Raw genomic sequence first — 19,122 nt, forward strand, 5'->3', positions numbered from 1 at the left:
CAATAAAGAGTAGACATGTAGTCAAATTCACCAGAAATGATGAAGCTGTAGCTTCTGTTTTCTCACATACATTGATGATTTCTCATAACTAAGCAGTGTTTTGTACTGTTGTTGACTCACATCATATTGATCCCATATTGATATGAATGGTCGCATTTTACAGGATTCATACCACTCTAAACTTGTCTTGAACAGGACGGCTGCCATGTAAGGGACTACAAATCTATTCTCCACTCATGAAATTGGAGTACATGATGCTCTGTGCTGTGACTGCATATTAAATAGAGGGTTTGCACTGTATGAATTCAAAAACTTTAATATAAAACAACTGTATTACCAGTTTGGTTTGTTTACAGGTCTATGGAGTGACAAGGTGATGTTCCAGTGTCTGTACTGGATAAGTGCTTGATGATTCGGTGGACTGCTGTGGTTAAGAGACTGAAATAATGTTGTGCTTGTTTGTCATCTTATCTGCTTTGCCACATTTCTTTCACTTCTAATTACTGAGTCTTTGCCTCGGGTTTGATACCTAAAGGCTCCACCCTAAAATGGGTGGATTAGATTGGAATCTCTGATTATTTACGTTGATTAGATTTGTAAACAGCATATTCCATAAATATTAATTATGGAGCGCTGCATTTATGAGACGATTGGAAGCTGAGCCTTCTAAAAGTTTGAATGTAATTGTCCCTGTCTGCGCACGATCGAAAGTAGACATAGAGGCTCAAATACATGCACTCCCACTCGTATATGATGCATAACTTGTACTAATGTATATGTTACAAAGTACAAGAACTAATGATCTTTCTTTTTTTCACATCCAGTCCACTGTCATTAGAAATCAACACTACTTTAGTAAATGAAAAAAAACATGTTGAGTTAACTCCTTAAGAAGTCAGAAATCTGTCAAACTGATGATTAGCTTGACTTCTAGCTTGGACAGAATTGGGAGTTTAGTCAGAACTGTCATGTTGCAGTTTTTCAGTAATAGAGTCCTGTTACAAATGCAGCATGTAGTCTAAACATGAAAACCTTCTGCTCTGCATTTATCAGCTTTGAAAAGCCATTCTCAGGGCTTTATTCGACCATTTAAATGGCCTGTTCTGGCTCAAGGGCCACATGTTTGAAGTGTGATCCTAGACTGTGAAATAAGAGGAGCTTGCCAACCTTAAGACTAATAAAGGCACAACAACAGATGGGAATGATCAAATTGTCAGTTTTATTTTACAAGTCATCATATGTTTTAAGAAATGAATCGATTTCTGTGTTTTAGCAGCAGCTACAAGATATTTGGCAGCCATAACAGAAAGTGTCCTTACTGAAAGATGTGGTTCATGTATCTCAACAATGTAATGCTCCAGTAAACAATGACAACTCTGCTCCACTAAAAGCTTGACCAACACTGATCTTTTGTCAGTAGAAGGGATGAGGTGACACAACTCAATATTCAGTTATTTATTTATTTATTTTTGATCGTGAAGAATAAAGAGGTCACATCATGTTTACGTACTTTCACTGAGGCATGAGTGGTGATGATGCATGGCAGCAAAAACTTGTATTTCTAGTCAATGCCCTTAATCAGAGTAGAATGAACAGCTCCAGTATGTTTAAAAAAAGGCACAGCAGGATAATTTAATATAAACTAAAGAAAGTGACCCAAATCTCAATCAGAGAAAATACATTTTGAGTTATGCACACATTTATGCTTTTTTGCACTGCAAAATATGTTAATAATAGAACACATAATTCCAGTACCCAATATGGGTCAACAAATCTTCCAGATAAGAAAGCAATGCATAAAAGTGCATCAGAAAGGGTGATATTAAAACAAAAAAGTAGGTAGAAAATTCACAACTCCTGTCAACAGGAATATAAGTTAAGTATGATCATTCCTAACCAAGCTTGGTCAGTTTTTATGGTAGTTATCATATCATGCATCAATGAGAGAAAGTATGTTATCATAGAAAACAATATTGTGTTTCTAAAAAAGAAAGAAACTATCAGTGCAACAGAACTTTGTGCTCAAAATCTGTCACAGATTTCTCATTTAACATTGAAAATCTTATTTATATTTAACCAACATGGTCACATTGTTAACATCTTCTGTCAGTTGGTGTCTACCACGGCCTCCAGAGGGAGCTGTTGACTCGAGTCTTATCTTTGGTCATGGTAGTCTGGACTGTGTAGCTCAGACGAGAGATATGAGCCTCTCTCAGGTTGTCAGAGGAGTTTTGCAGTTTGTTGATGTGGTTCAGCAGTCTTCTCTGAGACAGAGTGTTCGCCTCCTCTTTGGACAGAACATGTGCCACCTCTTGGACACATCTGGAGTAGCCCTTATCAACAGCTGCTGAAGCCACAGCTTGATGCTGCTGCTGCAGTCGTCTCAGGAAGCAAACGGTCTGCTGTTTGAGGAACTCTGGACCCAGGAAAGACTTGAGTTGCTCAATGCTGCTGTTAATTCGCTCTCTGCGTAACTTCTACACCAGAGGCTTTCTAATCTGCAAAAAGAGGAAAGAAAATAGTAAATAAACTTTATCCAGAGTGTAACTTAAGCATTATATGAGACAATTTGTAAAGATATGTTTAGGTATTGGTGGGCAATTTACCTTGTGATTCAGAGTTGAATGCTTCTGAGAATTACTCATTGCTGCAGTGATTGTAGGTGCCATGCCTGGATATCTGTGCTGTAGAAATCTCATCTCTCTATCATCTTCATCTCACTATTTATAATCTCACATCTCCATATGAATATGTGGGTTCTGGCCTGGCTGAAGTTTCTCACCATTTTGACCAATCAGGGAGCTCAGCAAGACAATATGGATGAAGCAACATGCTGAATGTTGTTTTATTGCTGGAGGAACAATAGCTAGGTCTCAGGGGAACAGGTGGAGGACTGGGGGTGGGGGTAATGGGTGGGGCTTGTATGAATCTGGGAAAGTTGTGACCCTGTAGAGAGGAGATCTTCCCCCTGATGCTTTGATCAATAACTTTGACTGAGCACACGCTGATCATCCCATCACACATGTGAGAACACGCCATATGCACCTTTCACATTAAAAATCCCATGATGTTAAAATAAAATAGCAGGATTGAAAGGCAGATTTGTGTTTTAAGATTAAGCAATAATCTGAGACATAGCACAAGGCCATATGCTGAAGTTTGATTATTACCTTTTTTGTTTTAATAGAGTGCATTAGTTAAACCAAACTTACATAATGTAAGTTTAGTTTAACTTTCTCAGTCAGGAAATAAGATATCACCTGAGATATTAGCTATTAGAGTCCCTTTCTGTATTTATTACCCACCATCGTTAGTCAAATTATATATTGTGGCATTGATTTAAAAAAAAGTCTTTGTCAAAATGTACTTTGCGGAAAAAGCCTTTATAACCTGTTTAAAAAGGACCACATTTTCATGGTATTTTAGTATCCATCAGTGGAAAAAGTAAAGAGGTTTAGATTGAAATAATGACCCATGACACAGAGTGGAAATGAAGCTGGCAAAAGTTACAGAATTGGCACCAAAGAGAGACCAGCAGAGAAAGAAATACAAGGAAAAAGAGAATAAACAGTGAAGAAAATCTTCCTCTGAAGTGTGCCAATTCCCCTTTGGAGAATAGTCAGGTGCTGGTGAGGTTGAAGATGCTAATCACACTGAACTGTGACTCGCTCTCTCACAGTTTTCCCACACTCTGTTCATTGACTGAGCTCTCACTCAACAATGGGCATGTGCCTTGTTAAATGCTAATTCATCTACACACCAGCAGCTCCCGGCTCTCCCATGAGGGCAGAGTTTGTTGTGTAGACACTGTCAGTAATTAAGCTAGGAGAGTGAGTATAAACACAAATATTTTGGTTAGGGATGTGACCTAACTGTTAGTCAACAAAGTATATTTGGATGTGTATTTTATATTTAAATTTTATGTATGAGCATTTACTTTCTATACCTGCACAGACATATCAGAATCAGAATACTTTATTGATCCCTGGGGGAAATTATTTTTTGTTACAGTGCTCCATTTTAAACCAACATTAAGACAAGACAGACAATACACTAACTAAGAATAGTACAATATATACATATATATACATACATACATACATAAGTCACTTATAAATAAATAGTTGGAAAAGAAACATGTGTAGTTGTAGCAGCAAACAGTGTGTTAAGTGGATGCGTTGTACAGGGAGATGGCCACAGGCAGGAATGATTTCCTGTGTCGTTCAGTGGTGCTTTTCGGTAATCTCAGTCTCTCACTGAACGTGCTCCTGTGACTGACCAGCATGTCATGGAGTGGGTGGGAGGTGTTATCCAACATTGTCTTTATCTTGGACAGCATCCGCCTCTCCGACACCACCTTGAGGGAGTCCAGCTCCATCCCCACAACATTGCTGGCCTTACGGATTAGTTTATTAAGTCTGTTGGCATCTGCGACCCTCAGCCTGCTCCCCCAGCATGCAACAGCATAGAGGATCGCACTGGCCACAACAGACTCATAGAAAATCCTCAGCATTTTCTGGCAGATGTTGAAGGACCTCAGTCGCCTCAAAAAATAGAGACGACTCTGGCCCTTCCTGTAAAGTGCTGTGGTGTTTTTAGCCCAGTCCAGTTTATTGTCAATGTGTACTCCAAGGTATTTATAGTCCTCCACAATGTCAACACTGACCCCCTGGATTGAAACAGGGGTCAAGTGTTTCCTGGTCTTCCTGAAGTCCACGATCAGTTCCTTGGTCTTTGCCACGTTGAGCTGCAGATGATTCTGCTCACACCACGTGACAAAGGAGTCGACCACAGCCCGGTACTCTGTCTCATCATCCCTGCTGATGCATCCAACCACCGCAGAGTCATCAGAAAACTTCTGAAGATGGCAGGTCTCTGTGCAGTGGCTGAAGTCTGTGGTGTAGAGGGTGAAGAGGAAGGGGGAGAGGACAGTCCCCTGTGGTGCCCCTGTGTTGCTAATCACCTTGTCAGACACACACTGTGGGAGACGTACATATTGTGGTCTTCCTGTCAGGTAATCAACAATCCAGGACACCAGAGAAGCATCCACCTGCATCGCTGCTAACTTATCACCCAGGAGGGTCGGCCTGATGGTGTTGAAAGCACTGGAAAAGTCAAAAAACATGACCCTCACAGTGCTCGCCGGCTGGTCCAGATGGGTGTAGACACGATTGAGCAGGTAGATGATATAAGGTCATTATAAGTATTTATTAAGAAAAATATGTAATAAATATGACATTCTCCTTTTTTTATTTTATATTTTTACTTTAAAATATTTCATTTATTTTATTCTACTTTATTTTCAGGTTAATTAGGCTCTTTTTTAACTTTATTAAACTTTTTTGATTTGTCATATTGTATTTTATTGAACTATTTAATGTATTGGCTGCTATTTTTGGACTAGATAAAGTATGCCTTGTCTTTTTTTTTTTTTTAATTGTACATTATTATAGCTGGTACTATTTTACTTACTTTTTCTTTTGTCATGAAAATGTATCCAGGTAATACACATTGTTATAATGATGTAGCTGTCGGGAGTTTAAAATTGGTCATTGGTAACAATGTAGAACTACAAATAAAAATGTAATTTAAAAACAGTGTGATAATTTGGCACTTTTCTTTAATTTAAATTGTATTTAAAAATAAAATTTATTCAAAAAAATAATTTAGATTTTATTTAAACAAAACCACAAATCATAACAAAAGTTTTCAAAGAATATATTTAATATCTGTACAAAAAATATAATTATTAAGAACTCTAAATTAACATTTTCTCATCTTGAGTGAGTAAATTATGTAAAAAGTTTAAATTCAGTGGTAAAGAATTCCTCCCCCTTCACAGACATCTTTGTCTGGCCTGCCTCTATTGTCCCTCAGGGGCTCTGTGAGTGGGTTTTCTCTGGTTTCCCACACTCTCCCCATTTACTGCTTTCAAGAACAAAAGAAGTGTGTCTGGTTGCACATCACATTAATTATGGAGTCAGTTTACGAGTTTTGTCTCATTGCCTGTGAATGGAAATTCCAGCCATCAAGACTCGTCATTACCAGGCTTTTGTAAAACTGCTATAAGGAATGCAGACATTTTTGGATTAATGAAAATTCAAAGGCTCCTTTTCTCCTTCTTCGAACTCAGATTGTCTCTCTGCATTCCAGGCTTTTTTTCTTAATTTCTTTTTCCTTAAGTTTTTTTTTTTTTTTTGATGATGATAATGATTTTGATAGGATAAAGGGTGTTCACTCATGAATTGATCGTGTGCTGGTTGTGGTCTGATGAGTTTAGGTTGTATCAATAATCAAACTTTATTAAAAATCTCATTAATCCAGCTGTTGATAGGGAGATGTGTTGAGGAAAGTTTCTGTTGTATCTGCGATAGTATTTTGTGCGATAACAGTATCAACAAAAATATCTCAAGAGTATTACTTTGATGCATTCTAGTCAAGTTAAAATGACACCTAATTGTGACACGTTTGTTGTAAATAAGGCAGAAATATGTGGTTGTCTAAGCTTAACATATTTTCATGACCGTTTCAGATGTGTTTTCTGTTGTTATGATGAGCCTGTGCTCAGTCAAAGTCATTGATCTCAGCATCAGGCAGCAGATCAGCTTTCTCTACAGGGTCACCACTTTCCCAGATCCACACAGAGCTGTGTGAGTTCTCTCCATCAACCTCCCCCCAGCCCGCCAGCTGTTCCCCTGAGATCTAACCATTATCCTTAAGGCAATAACACCATTCAGTGTCTTGCATCCTTTATTGTCTTGCTGAGCTCTCTGATTGGCTCAGACTGTGAGAAACTCCAGTCAGACCAAGACCCACACATTCATATGGAGATGTGGGAGTATAAATAGGAGGGATGAAGCCAGCAGAGATCAGATTCTCGCTACAGCACAGAGATCCAGCCATGGCACCTGTCACTGCGACAATGACCGGTTCTCAGGAGCATCCAACTCTGACCCACAAGGTAAACTGGAGACTCATAGATATTTTAATATCACATACAGCCAACTGATTTTTTTTGTGCTAAAAACTGTGCCACTGAACAAGTTTAGTAATATTATTGTTCTTCTTTCTGCAGCTCAGAAAGCCTCTGGTGGAGAAGTTACGCAGAGAGCGAATTAACACCAGCATTGAGCAGCTCAAGTCTCTGCTGGGTCCAGAGTTCCTGAAACAGCAGCCAGACTCCAAACTGGAGAAGGCGGACATCCTGGAGATGACAGTTTGCTTCCTGAGACGACTGCAGCAGCAGCGTCAAGCTGTGAACTCTGCAACAGTCGATCAGGGCTACTCCAGGTGTGTCCAAGAAATGGTCCATTTCCTGTCCAAAGATGAGGTGAAGACTCAGTCCCAGAGAAGACTGCTGAACCATGTCAACAACCTGCATGCTTCTTCTAATAAGAACCTGAGAGAGGCCAACTTATCTAGCTCCACAGTCCAGACGAGCATCATCAAAGACAAAAGTCCAGTCAGCACTGCTCTATGGAGACCTTGGTAGAAGCCTTGGAAGGACTTGTGTAAAAGTGTGCTTGGAAGTAAAAACTCTATCTTCGTAGAAGTACCTGTAATTGTACTTGTTTCTGGGATTGTCTTATTTTGAAGGGTGCCTGTGCAGCATTTTCCTTTAATCTATATTATTGCCTTTTGTAAAGGTCAGATTCTGTGTTTCTGCAATATTTGCAGACAACGGGTTGGCTGTTATTTTGTGTTTCAAAAGTAGTCGCATTCCGATTCATTGTAAAGTAGACGTTATTATTCCCAGTTTGAATTCCTATATAATGTTGGTTACACTGACAGTGATGTATGTATGCATGTTGAACATGTGTAAAATTTTATGTGATATCCACATACTTTACTGATTGAAATGTCCTTTCTGGTCTTTAAATGTGTTAACTGTCTGCATTTTTAGCAGATAACCTTCAAGACAAACGTGTTGCTTATTGACTCTGTGAGTGACAGCACACATACCTTCAATGAAGGCGCTGTTATTTGTAAAACATCTCAAAATGAATGTATCTCTTCAAGCCAAGTGATGCGCAATAAAGCAATCAGAAAAAACAACACATTTTGCTTGACTTATTTTGATTATTTAATCATGGAAATTATATAAAACTGAAAATCTGCTCTGCATGTTTAGCAACGTGGTTTTTAATAGGCAATGTTATCTGAAACAACAGGGTAACTTTACCTGCTGTTTACTGAGAAAAATGTTTTAACATCTTTTGGCAAAACTGTTTATTTCTCACTTGACTATGACTGTTTTTGTTAGGTTCACATAAAAATGTGACGGACCGTAGAACAGACAGACAGATGCTGGTAAAACTCTTCTCTTTTGAGCTAATAGCTTACACCATATTTCATCATTCTAAAATGTGGTGTTATATAAAACAGCATGACATATAGCTACTGCATATGCTGATGGGATTAGCAGCACTTTTTCACAAGCAAATTTAGTGTTTGAATGATGGCTTAACAGCAGTGTTAAAGTCCTGTCCTCCTGTTAAAATATGATACTGTAGATCAGATGCTCCCAGTGCTCTGATGACTGAGTGTCTATTTAGGGAGTCAGCATGTTACTGAGAATTGCACAAGAAAACTGCACACAAGTTGTTGTGCTGGCTTGTGTTTTTTTTCCCATGATAACCACAATATTTGTCAGTGCTAAGAAGGTGAGGTCTGCTATAATGACCAGGACAGAGGAGCTAAAATCGAAGAAATGAATGAAAATCTCTTTTTGTCTCATTCCAAGCTGCTATATCATAGCATGAAATAAAGTGGATAAAGGCAATGCATAGCACTACATTCCTTTCTGGATGTGCCTGTCAGTCACACACGAATGGTTGTCAAGGGCTGCCATTGGAACCCTTGCTCTATGTCATCAAATTCAGACATTATCATAGTCTATGATTAGCATCTTTTCACACTGACCAAGCCTTTCTCATGAAACATGGTGTTTAAAATTTCCACTCAAGGGAGTGTGAAAATATAATACATTTAATAAAATTATAATAAAGTTTCTTGAATCAACACAATATATTTAAATAGTTTGATTCTCCCAAATTAATTCAAATAAAGTCACATGACAAGAATTTGATCTTCACATATTTATTTTCTTGAAATATGCAAAAAAACAACAACATAAAAACAAATTAAAATCCACTTTGGATGAATAAAAACGAAACTGATGAATAAACAAAATATGCATACACAGCATAAACAGAGATGAATCTCCTTTCAAAAGAAAGGTTTGTATTAAAGGATTTTATCAAATATACCTTGAAACAAGGCAGCAAAATACATATGCAAAAATATAATCACACAGTGTTACTGTTGGTATAAAATGTAAAAATTATACCGCTAAAATTCTGGTGAAAAAAAAATAGTAATTACACAAACAACAACTAATTGTTGCATAGTTTCGAGGCTGGATTTTTCTTCTGTGGCCTTCACATAAAAATCTGACAACCACAAGAAACATAAATCCCACAAATAGCAGCAAAACACATCTTCTGCACAGTCAACAACCACTTTTGACCCTGAATTCAGTTATCTTTCACAGGCTCCTGTTAAAGCTCGACTGAAATCATATCGTATGAGCTAAAATAAATGTTTCCTTTTAAAAAAAGAAATACTCAGTAAAATGGTTGAAATGTGCCGCAGGTGCCCTTGAGAGTCTCCTTGTCGTAATGCAAATAATGCATCTTTTAACAGTCAGTAGATTTTTAACACAGAGATCCAGCTTGCATCACTGCCATTAAAAATGCGGTGGTTTGAATCCAGTTTCGATGACTTTTTGTAGTTCGTGTTTTGTTCTTAAAAGCACAGTGGAGCCACGTCATCCTCTGCATCGGGAAACAGGCGTAAAATGTCCCTTGAATATTTGGAGTAGCCGTTGTGTGTCAGCAGGGCTTTTCTTAACGTGAGCAATGACTTTGTTTTCTCCAGTAAGTCTGAGAGAGGGAGACCATTCTGCAGATGTTCTGCAATCAGAGCCTTCAGCTTCTCCACTCCGGTGCTGCATTTCTTCTCCAGCATGTGAAGTTTACATCTGAAAGAAAAGTCACAACAATGTTAACATATTTGTCCTTTTGGTGAAAAGTACATTTCTGGTGAACAGCTCGTACTAGGAATAGAGAAACAGAACTTCAGCTCACCTAAACAGTTGCTCCTTCATGGTGTCTTGAAGAGTGAGATCTGCGTAGAGAGCCATGACGAGGTCTGTTTTTTCTTGTGGGAAGTTCTGGTCTTGCTTGCAAAGGTTCAGACGACGTCTCTGTTTACTTCTGTGTGCCTGCTCTTATTTATGCTGCTCATCTTGCGCTTTCACTGCTTTCTGGCCAATCAGGGGCCTCAGAGCTCAGGACAATAGAGCACATTTAATGGCTGTCATAGAGAACAGGTGGGATGCTTTATCTGTATGCCATACATAAGAGAGATCAGTGGGAAAATGCTCTTCCTGAAGTGGACACGGGAAAATTTTGTTTCCTTCTGTGAAGCTTAGACTATGCACATGGACCATGATGGGACATAGGACAGACACTTCAACGACACAAATCTAATCGACACTAAAAAGACTGTAAAATGTGCTGTGTGGATGATAAAACTCATTACTAACATATTATTAACATCTCAACTGCAACAGCAAATACTCACTACAACATTTTTTAAATACGTGGCTTTTTATTCTCAAATAGCACCACTGTTTCTGTCTTTAATTATTTCAAATGATAAAAAAGACAACTCAAATGAATAATATTAAATAACTTTCAAAATGAGGTAAAAGCATTATTAATATTTTTAATGTTTAATATTTTCTCAGTCTCTTTTTCTCAGCAGCCAGTTATAGCAAAACCAGATGGTTGTGAAGTGGGCCTCTGTGCTTTCCCTGCCTGAGAATGGTCCCGAGGCTTTGTTAGAGCAGACACACTTCTATTGTGTGTGCTGCTGAGCAGGCTGCATACAGAAGTGTGGGAAGCCGTGTGTCGCTGTGGCTCCCAGCAGCAGAGAAAGAGGAGGGCGTGTGACTGGGGCACGTTCGGCCTTGTGCATGGAGCTGTGGGGGGCTCAGAGGCAGGGAAATGAGAAACCTGAGCCCCTACACAGACAGCACAGACAGATGGAGAGGAGATAAGCAGAGAATGTATACCCACTTGAGCCTGGTTATATGTCAGTTTTGCATTTTTTTAGGGTGCTCACTGTATTTAAAAGCACAACATAAAGATAAAAAGACATTACATCAGTCATTACAGAAACAGAAAACAGACATTTCTCAAAGGTTTTATAGTAAAATGTTCTTTTGACAGACTACAATAGTAGTATTGTAAGACTGAAAGTGGCTACTGATTTTTAACTAGTTGGTGTGCCCACGTGGATACTCTCGCCAGATACTTTACTAGGTATACCTTCTCAGGGTAACTATCTATCTATTTACATGTTATTTCAACAAAGTGCTGGAAGTGATTTTGCTCAATACTGACAGAATAATACGCTTGCTATTTATCAAAAAAAGAAAAAGTACCAAAAAGTAGACATGCAGTACCCCAGTACCTGAAAGACAGAAGGAGCCCAGTTGACAGAACTACCGAATGGGTCCCTCCACATTTCATGGCATTTATATATTGGTTGTGTGAAGGTAAAGTTAGACAAAGTATAAAAGTTAAACTTTTATACTTTGTCTAATAGGACTCTGGAGGGCCACCCCAATAAGATGAACTCAGCTCTGCTCAATATTAATTTAATCTCTTTATAAACATATTGGTGGGAGCCTCCAAAACAGTCCCAGTTTCTCATGTGGCCACTTGGGAGACTCCTGCCTGACCTCGTCTGTCAACCTGTCCATCACCACTGCAAACAAGAAGGGGTTCAGAGCTGATCCCTGATGTAATCCCATCCCCATCTTGAACCTTTTTCTCTCACCTGCTGCATACTACATGTCTGTCTTCCTGTCCTCATAAATGTCCATCACCAGCCTCAAATATATGCTACAACTACTTTCTCATTTGTAGTTCCTCTCTTGGCTCCCTATCATATGCTTTCTCTAGATCCACAAAGACAGTGCAACCCCAGCACTCACAAAGCAAGCATTATACTGTATCTGCGGTGCTCTTTCTCTACATGAATGAATCCACATGAATCATCTCTGCTGCTCTCCTTTGCTTTTAACCTTGGTTTAATCTTCGTTTTAACCTTTTTTTCACTTTGTCCTTGAAAATTTGTACCAGTACACTTCTCCATTCTCCAGGCATCCAGTCATCTGGACCAACCGGCTTTTCAATCTCCATACTTTTTTAGCTGCCTTCATTTCCTCCTTATTAATTCTCTGAACTTTCCTCTTCACTAACTATTCTCCATCTCTCTGCCTCTCTCTTTCTCTCATTTACTTCATTCATCCGCTCCTCAAAGTGCTCCTTCTATTTTGTCAACACACGCTCTTCACTTGTTCTTCCCATGTCTATTTATGTCCCTAATCGCCTTAACCTTTGAATACTTTCCTGTACTTACTCATTCCACAAAAACTATGGACAATGTTCTTCAACTTACACTGTTTAATTTTTGCCTCTATCATCACTTATTTTTCTTGAAGTGAGCGCTGTTTTATGTAGCATCACTTCCAAAGCCATCCTACAGGATACCATCAGATGCTACATTCTCCTCTGCCATTACTGTACCTTTAAGTCTCCTATCTCAAATTGCCCCTTCTGCAAATTGTGTAGCTCACTTCTGTGCACCTCTCAGATCCCTTGTGTGTTAATCTGTGTTCCTCAGAGGAGCTGAGAGGAGGGGAAACCAATTATTATAACTACCAAGTTATGCAGAAGAGCATCTTTGTTAAACCTTGAAAAAAAAATGAGCTACAGCAGCAGAAGACCACACCTGTTGGACTGAGGGCCCCACCTCTCAGTTAAGACCAAGACCCTGAGTCTACAGTTCACATGGACACATGGACAACAAAAGTTTAGCTTTTTTGAAAAAACAAAACACTGTAAACCAGCTTTTTATCTTAACTTTTCTTTGGTACAAGCATAAAACCTTGCATAGATAATACTCCATAGGAATGATGGTGTTTCTTGATGTAGACTTTTGAATTGTCATGTTAACTGTATCTCGTTTAAATAAAAAATATAAACTACAAATAAGTAAAAGAGATCTGAAAATGAATTCAAAAGTTCCAAAAGCTGTAACCTATCAGAAACTGCTTCTTCTCTGTGGAGCAGGGAAATTATTTTACTGCTATTGTTAAATAATGAAAGGTTGACCATAAAGCGTCTTGAAAGCAGAGAGTTAGATTAAACGTGCAGAGTGAAACTTCAGCTTCTACTCAAAAATGATCAAATGCCCTTAAAAAATACCCAAAGATATCAGGAGACATCGTTTCCATCTGGCAGTGTTTGTTTATTCAATGAGACAAAGTGAGGCGCATAAAGTATAAATCTTCAAACAGCAGGTGATGATACATCACAGCAATAACTTGTAAATGACTACAAGAAACACTGTACTCAAAGCGAGTAAAGGAACAGCTGTCTTTATGAAAGACAAAACGCCAAATTACTAAACAAAATAAAAAGTGACCTTAAAACAGATCAAAGGTTCTAATCACAATGTAATAATAACATCTACATAAAAATGTAAATAATAATAATAATAAAGAAATAATAATCATTGCTGATGCAATCAATTTGATTCATGCAACATACATGGCAAGATGTTTTCTTTCTTAACATGAAAAACAGTACTGGTGTCATTTACCAGGAAATTACACATTAAGCACACAAAGTAAAGACTTCTGTAACTACAGAAGAAAAAGTACAAAGAATTTCAAGGAATTCAGTCCAGTAATCTTTGACCAATATGGTCTTTTAAACCATTGTATTAGGGACTACTTTATGTGAGTCTCTACCACGGCCTCCACAGGGCGCTGTTGTCTTTCGTGGTGCTTGTCTGGACTGTGGAACTCAGAGGAAAGAGGTCATCCTCTCTCAGATTTTCATCAGAAGCTGTCTGCAGCTTGCTGAAGCTGTTCAGCAGGTTTCTCTGCTGCTGGTTCTGCAGCTGTAGCTGTGTCAGGAAGCAAACGGTCATCTCCAGGATGTCTGCCTTCTCCAGGTTGGAGTCTGGCTGCTGTTTGAGGAACTCTGGACCCAGGAGAGACTTGAGCTGCTCAATGCAGGTGTTGATTCGCTCTCTGCGTAACTTCTCCACCAGAGGCTTTCTGAGCTGCAGAAAAAAGAACAAAGTCATTAATAACATCATTTGGGAGGATGAAGTTAGCCTTAACAGAACACAAGCTTTCATGATTACTGGCATGCTGTGAATATTATGTAAATTCTATGTTCCACTTACCTTGTGAGTCATTGTCAGATGCTCTGGGGTACTGGTCATTGCTGCAGTGACTTTAGGTGCCATGCTTGGATTTCTGTGCTCTAGAAGTCTCTGTAGATAGCACCGATCTCTGCTGGCTTCATCCCTCCTATTTATACTACAGCATCTCCATATGAATGTGTGAGTCTTAGGCTACGTTCACACTGCAGGCGAAAGCGCATCAAATCCGATTTTTTGGACCCTATGCGACCCATATCCGATCATGGTATGACAGTGTGAACGGCACAAATTCGATATTTTCAAATCCGATCTGGGTCACTTTCGTATGTGGTACTGATTCCGATACATATCCGATGTTTTAGAAAGCGACTGCTGTTTGAACGGTCATGTCGCATTAAATCCGTCTTTTACGTCACTGACACAAGACAGACGCCAATTATCAGTTCTGGAGAAGACATCGCGAACGCTTCCTGGCCAATAAGTGTAGATGTTAGTGAAACTGTTGGGAAGACAACGTTGGGGAAACGTGAACATTTTACTTTCACGTATATTTTATGTACTGTATAATCTGATTAGTTTAATTCTAAAGTCCGAAGTCTTTATATTAAGGCCCATCAGTCAAACAATATGGTTTGCTCTGGGTGTACAGAGCGTGTTGTGTGTGACGTCTTCTTTTGCGCATGCGGGCCGCTTTGAGCGTTCACACTAGAGCGCGTTTGCTGTCGCATTTTATTTGTAGTGTGAACAAGCAGACACAAAAATCGGATTTGATCAAAAAATCGGAATTGAGCATTAACACCTGCAGTGTGAACGTAGCCTTACTCTGATTCAGGTTTCCCACAGTCTAAACCAATCAGCGGGCTCTGTCAAACAATAAGGCATGTGGAGCCAGCAACATGCTCCAGTATGCCCAGGGGATAATAGGTTTCAGGGAAACAGCTGGAGGACTGGAGGGAGAGGGAGAGATAGGTTCAGAGTTCTATGTGAATCAGGGAATCAGGGAAAGTGGTGACCTCCCAGGGAGGCCTGATGCTGGGATCGATAACTTTGACTAAGCGCACGCTTATCATCGCGTTGGGGAATTTTCACCTATGGGGGAATTTTATATATATATATATATATATATATATATATGTGTATATATAAAAAAAAAAAAAAACACCCAGCGCGCCCCTGCGGGCGGTTTATCCTTCAAGCTCGGGTCCTCTACCAGAGGCCTGGGAGCTTGAGGGTCCTGCGCAGTATCTTAGCTGTTCCCAGGACTGCGCTCTTCTGGACAGAGATCTCCGATGTTATTCCCGGGATCTGCTGGAGCCACTCGCCTAGCTTGGGAGTCACCGCACCTAGTGCTCCGATTACCACGGGGACCACCGTTACCTTCACCCTCCACATCCTCTCGAGCTCTTCTCTGAGCCCTTGGTATTTCTCCAGCTTCTCGTGTTCCTTCTTCCTGATATTGCTGTCATTCGGAACCGCTACATCGATCACTACGGCCGTCTTCTTCTGTTTGTCTACCACCACTATGTCCGGTTGGTTAGCCACCACCATTTTGTCCGTCTGTATCTGGAAGTCCCACAGGATCTTAGCTCGGTCATTCTCCACCACCCTTGGGGGCATCTCCCATTTTGACCTCGGGACTTCTAGGTTATACTCGGCACAGATGTTCCTGTACACTATGCCGGCCACTTGGTTATGGCGTTCCATGTATGCCTTGCCTGCTAGCATCTTGCACCCTGCTGTTATGTGCTGGATTGTCTCTGGGGCATCTTTACACAGCCTGCACCTGGGGTCTTGCCTGGTGTGATAGACCCCAGCCTCTATGGATCTTGTACTCAGAGCTTGTTCTTGTGCTGCCATGATTAGTGCCTCTGTGCTGTCTTTCAGTCCAGCTTTGTCCAGCCACTGGTAGGATTTCTGGATATCAGCCACCTCCTCTATCTGCCGGTGGTACATACCGTGCAGGGGCCTGTCCTTCCATGATGGTTCCTCGTCTCCCTCCTCTTTCTTGGGTTTCTGCTGCCTGAGGTATTCACTGAGCACTCGGTCAGTTGGGGCCATCTTCCCAATGTATTCTTGGATGTTCCTTGTCTCATCCTGGACTGTGGTGCTGACACTCACCAGTCCCCGGCCCCCTTCCTTCCGCTTAGCGTACAGCCTCAGGGTGCTGGACTTGGGGTGAAACCCTCCATGCATGGTAAGGAGCTTTCTTGTCTTTATGTCAGTGGCTTCTATCTCCTCCTTTGGCCAGCCTATTACCCCAGCAGGGTACCTGATCACGGGCAGGGCGTACGTGTTGATGGCCCGGATCTTGTTCTTACCATTCAGCTGACTCCTCAGGACTTGCCTGACCCTCTGCAGGTACTTGGTGGTTGCAGCCTTTCTAGCGGCCTCTTCATGGTTCCCATTTGCCTGCGGGATCCCCAGGTACTTGTAACTGTCCTCTATGTCTGCAATGTTGCCTTCTGGTAGTTCAATCCCCTCAGTTCTGACTACCTTCCCTCTCTTTGTTACCATCCGACTACACTTCTCCAGTCCGAACGACATTCCAATGTCATTGCTGTATAGCCTGGTAGTGTGGATCAGTGAATCGATGTCTGGTTCACTCTTGGCATACAGCTTGATGTCATCCATGTACAGGAGGTGGCTGACAACTGCTCCGTTCCGTAGTCGGTATCCGTAGCCAGTCTTGTTAATGATCTCACTGAGGGGGTTCAGGCCTATGCAGAACAGCAGTGGGGACAGAGCATCTCCTTGGTAGATCCCGCACTTGATGGTGACTTGTGCTATGGGCTTGGAGTTGGCCTCTAGTGTTGTCCGCCACATCCCCATTGAGTTCCTGATGAAGGCTCTTAGGGTCCCATTGATCTTGTACAATTCTAGGCATTCCAGTATCCAGCTGTGGGGCATTGAGTCATAGGCCTTCTTGTAATCAATCCAGGCAGTGCACAGGTTGGTCAGTCTGGTCTTGCAGTCTCGGCTGATTGTTCTGTCTACCAGTAGCTGGTGTTTTGCACCTCTGGTATTCTTGCCAATTCCTTTCTGTGTCCCGCTCATGTATTGACCCATGTGCCTGTTCATCTTAGCCGATATGATGCCTGACAGGAGCTTCCATGTAGTACTGAGGCAGGTTATTGGTCGGTAGTTGGAGGGGACCGGTCCCTTCTTGGGGTCCTTGGGGATCAGGACCGTCCGGCCTTCAGTTAGCCATTCCGGGTGTCTCTCGTTAACTAGCAGCTGGTTCATTTGTGCTGCCAGACGCTCGTGGAGTGCAGTCAGCTTCTTCAGCCAGTAGGCGTGAACCATGTCGGGCCCTGGTGCTGTCCAACTCTTCATACTGGAGACCCTTTCTTGGATATCTGCCACTGTGATGGTTACTGGACCCTGTTCAGGGAGGTCGCTGTGGTCTGCCCTCAGATCCACTAGCCACTGAGCATTGCCGTTATGGGTTGCATCCTTCTCCCATATGCTCTTCCAGTATTGCTCCGTCTCCAGCCTTGGTGGTGCTGTTCTCTTATTGTTCCCTTGCCACTGAGAGTACACCTTTGCTGGTTCTGTGGAGAACAGCTGGTTTATTCTCCTGCCTTCTATCTCTCTGGTGTACCTCCTCAAGCGGCTGGCCAAGGCTGTGAGTCTTTGCTTGGCAGTTTCCAAGGCCTCAGGTATGGACAGCTTGCTGTATTTCTTAGGCACCTTATTTGTCGCACCTTTCTGCAACTCCGTTAGTTGGCTAACCTCTCTCCGTGCTACTTTGATCTTGCCCTCTAGCCTCCTTCTCCATGGAGGGTACTGCCCCTTGTGGCTGTTCAACTTGTAGCCAAGCATCTCACTGATCACTGCTGCCGTATTGTAGATCAGCTTGTTAGTGTCGGTAATCGTGGTTGTAGGTATTGCCCGTAGTGCTGCATTAACATCATCTAGCAGACCTTCTGAGGGTACTTCACGTAATCTTGGTAACCGGCTACGGGGGATCCAGGTTTCAAGCTTGGCCATGATCCTATTTTTCAGGTCAGCTCCTCTCGCACTCAACGATCCTTCTCCTATCGCACTTGGGGCTATGTACCCAATCTCGGGTGGGGGTGATGATATCTCCCCCCTGACCTGGCGTCCTGACTCCTCCTTGCCGTAGCATTTGTGTTGTACCTCGTCAATCTCTAGCTGTGAGAGCAGTCCCTTCTTTCGAATGTTGGAACACTGAGCTACTAGTTGTTTCGCCGTCATTGTGGATGTTGGGTATCGAAGAATCCATAGGTCCCTCATCCTATTCATGTAGCCCCTTCCGCCGGGGTTACTTGCGTAGTAGCATTCCAACAACGCCCTGTTTTCGTCCCTTGCCCACCGATGCCTTCTTGTTCCAGTAGCCCACTTTTCGTCAGGGTGCCCTGGTTCCTCAACACCTGACGCGGACCTTGTTGATCCGGGCGACGTCCGAGCCGGCATGCCTTCATATTTATCTGTCTCGCTCATGTCTGCGGTAGGCTTGCTTAGCATAGGGGGTCTAGCCTTAGGACCCTTACTGGATACAGACGCCCCAGGCAGGAATCGAACTTGCGATCCTCTGTTCCAAAGGCGTGTAGTTTAACCACTACGCTATCCAGCTGCTATATATATATATATATATATGTGTATATATATATATATATATATATATATATATATATATATATATATATATATATATATATATGTGTATATATATATATATATATATATATATGTGTGTGTGTATATTAGGGGTGCAACGATACTCGTATCGATATTGAACCGTTCGATACAGTGCTTTCGGTTCGGTACCCATATGTATCGAACAAT

General features: G+C 41.3%; 2 protein-coding genes and 1 pseudogene across 3 annotated transcripts; 1 reads left to right on the forward strand and 2 right to left on the reverse strand.

Annotated features, from left to right (window-relative positions):
* Positions 1 to 1,446: 1,446 nt before the first annotated feature.
* Positions 1,447 to 2,696, reverse strand: LOC113021649 (transcription factor HES-5-like; annotated as a pseudogene). Its single transcript, XR_013908972.1, has 2 exons — positions 2,607 to 2,696; positions 1,447 to 2,498 (listed from the first exon to the last, which is right to left on the reverse strand). The product of XR_013908972.1 is annotated as a transcription factor HES-5-like (transcript).
* Positions 2,697 to 6,804: 4,108 nt separating this feature from the next.
* Positions 6,805 to 8,055, forward strand: LOC113021650 (transcription factor HES-5-like). Its single transcript, XM_026166351.2, has 2 exons — positions 6,805 to 6,961; positions 7,076 to 8,055. Exons 1-2 carry the CDS (start codon positions 6,854 to 6,856, stop codon positions 7,490 to 7,492), a joined length of 525 nt encoding a protein of 174 aa, XP_026022136.1. The 5' UTR covers positions 6,805 to 6,853; the 3' UTR covers positions 7,493 to 8,055.
* A 5,310-nt stretch (positions 8,056 to 13,365) lies between these two features.
* On the reverse strand, positions 13,366 to 14,496 carry LOC113021651 (transcription factor HES-5-like). Its single transcript, XM_026166352.2, has 2 exons — positions 14,335 to 14,496; positions 13,366 to 14,208 (listed from the first exon to the last, which is right to left on the reverse strand). The coding sequence occupies exons 1-2, from the start codon at positions 14,395 to 14,397 to the stop codon at positions 13,888 to 13,890; spliced, it is 384 nt and encodes a 127-aa protein (XP_026022137.1). The 5' UTR covers positions 14,398 to 14,496; the 3' UTR covers positions 13,366 to 13,887.
* Between the last annotated feature and the right edge of the window lie 4,626 nt (positions 14,497 to 19,122).

Source organism: Astatotilapia calliptera, chromosome 5 (genome assembly GCF_964374335.1).
Source record: "Astatotilapia calliptera chromosome 5, fAstCal68.1, whole genome shotgun sequence".
Taxonomy (NCBI): Eukaryota; Metazoa; Chordata; class Actinopteri; order Cichliformes; family Cichlidae; genus Astatotilapia; species Astatotilapia calliptera.

Excerpts from the sequence above, each read along its gene's own strand:
- LOC113021650 (XM_026166351.2), top strand. The coding sequence starts at position 6,854 with ATGAAGCCAGCAGAGATCAGATTCTCGCTACAGCACAGAGATCCAGCC. Across the intron at positions 6,962-7,075 it reads ATCCAACTCTGACCCACAAG|CTCAGAAAGCCTCTGGTGGA; the intron begins GTAAACTGGAGA and ends TTCTTTCTGCAG.
- LOC113021651 (XM_026166352.2), bottom strand. The coding sequence starts at position 14,397 with ATGGCACCTAAAGTCACTGCAGCAATGACCAGTACCCCAGAGCATCTG. Across the intron at positions 14,209-14,334 it reads ATCTGACAATGACTCACAAG|CTCAGAAAGCCTCTGGTGGA; the intron begins GTAAGTGGAACA and ends TTTTTTCTGCAG.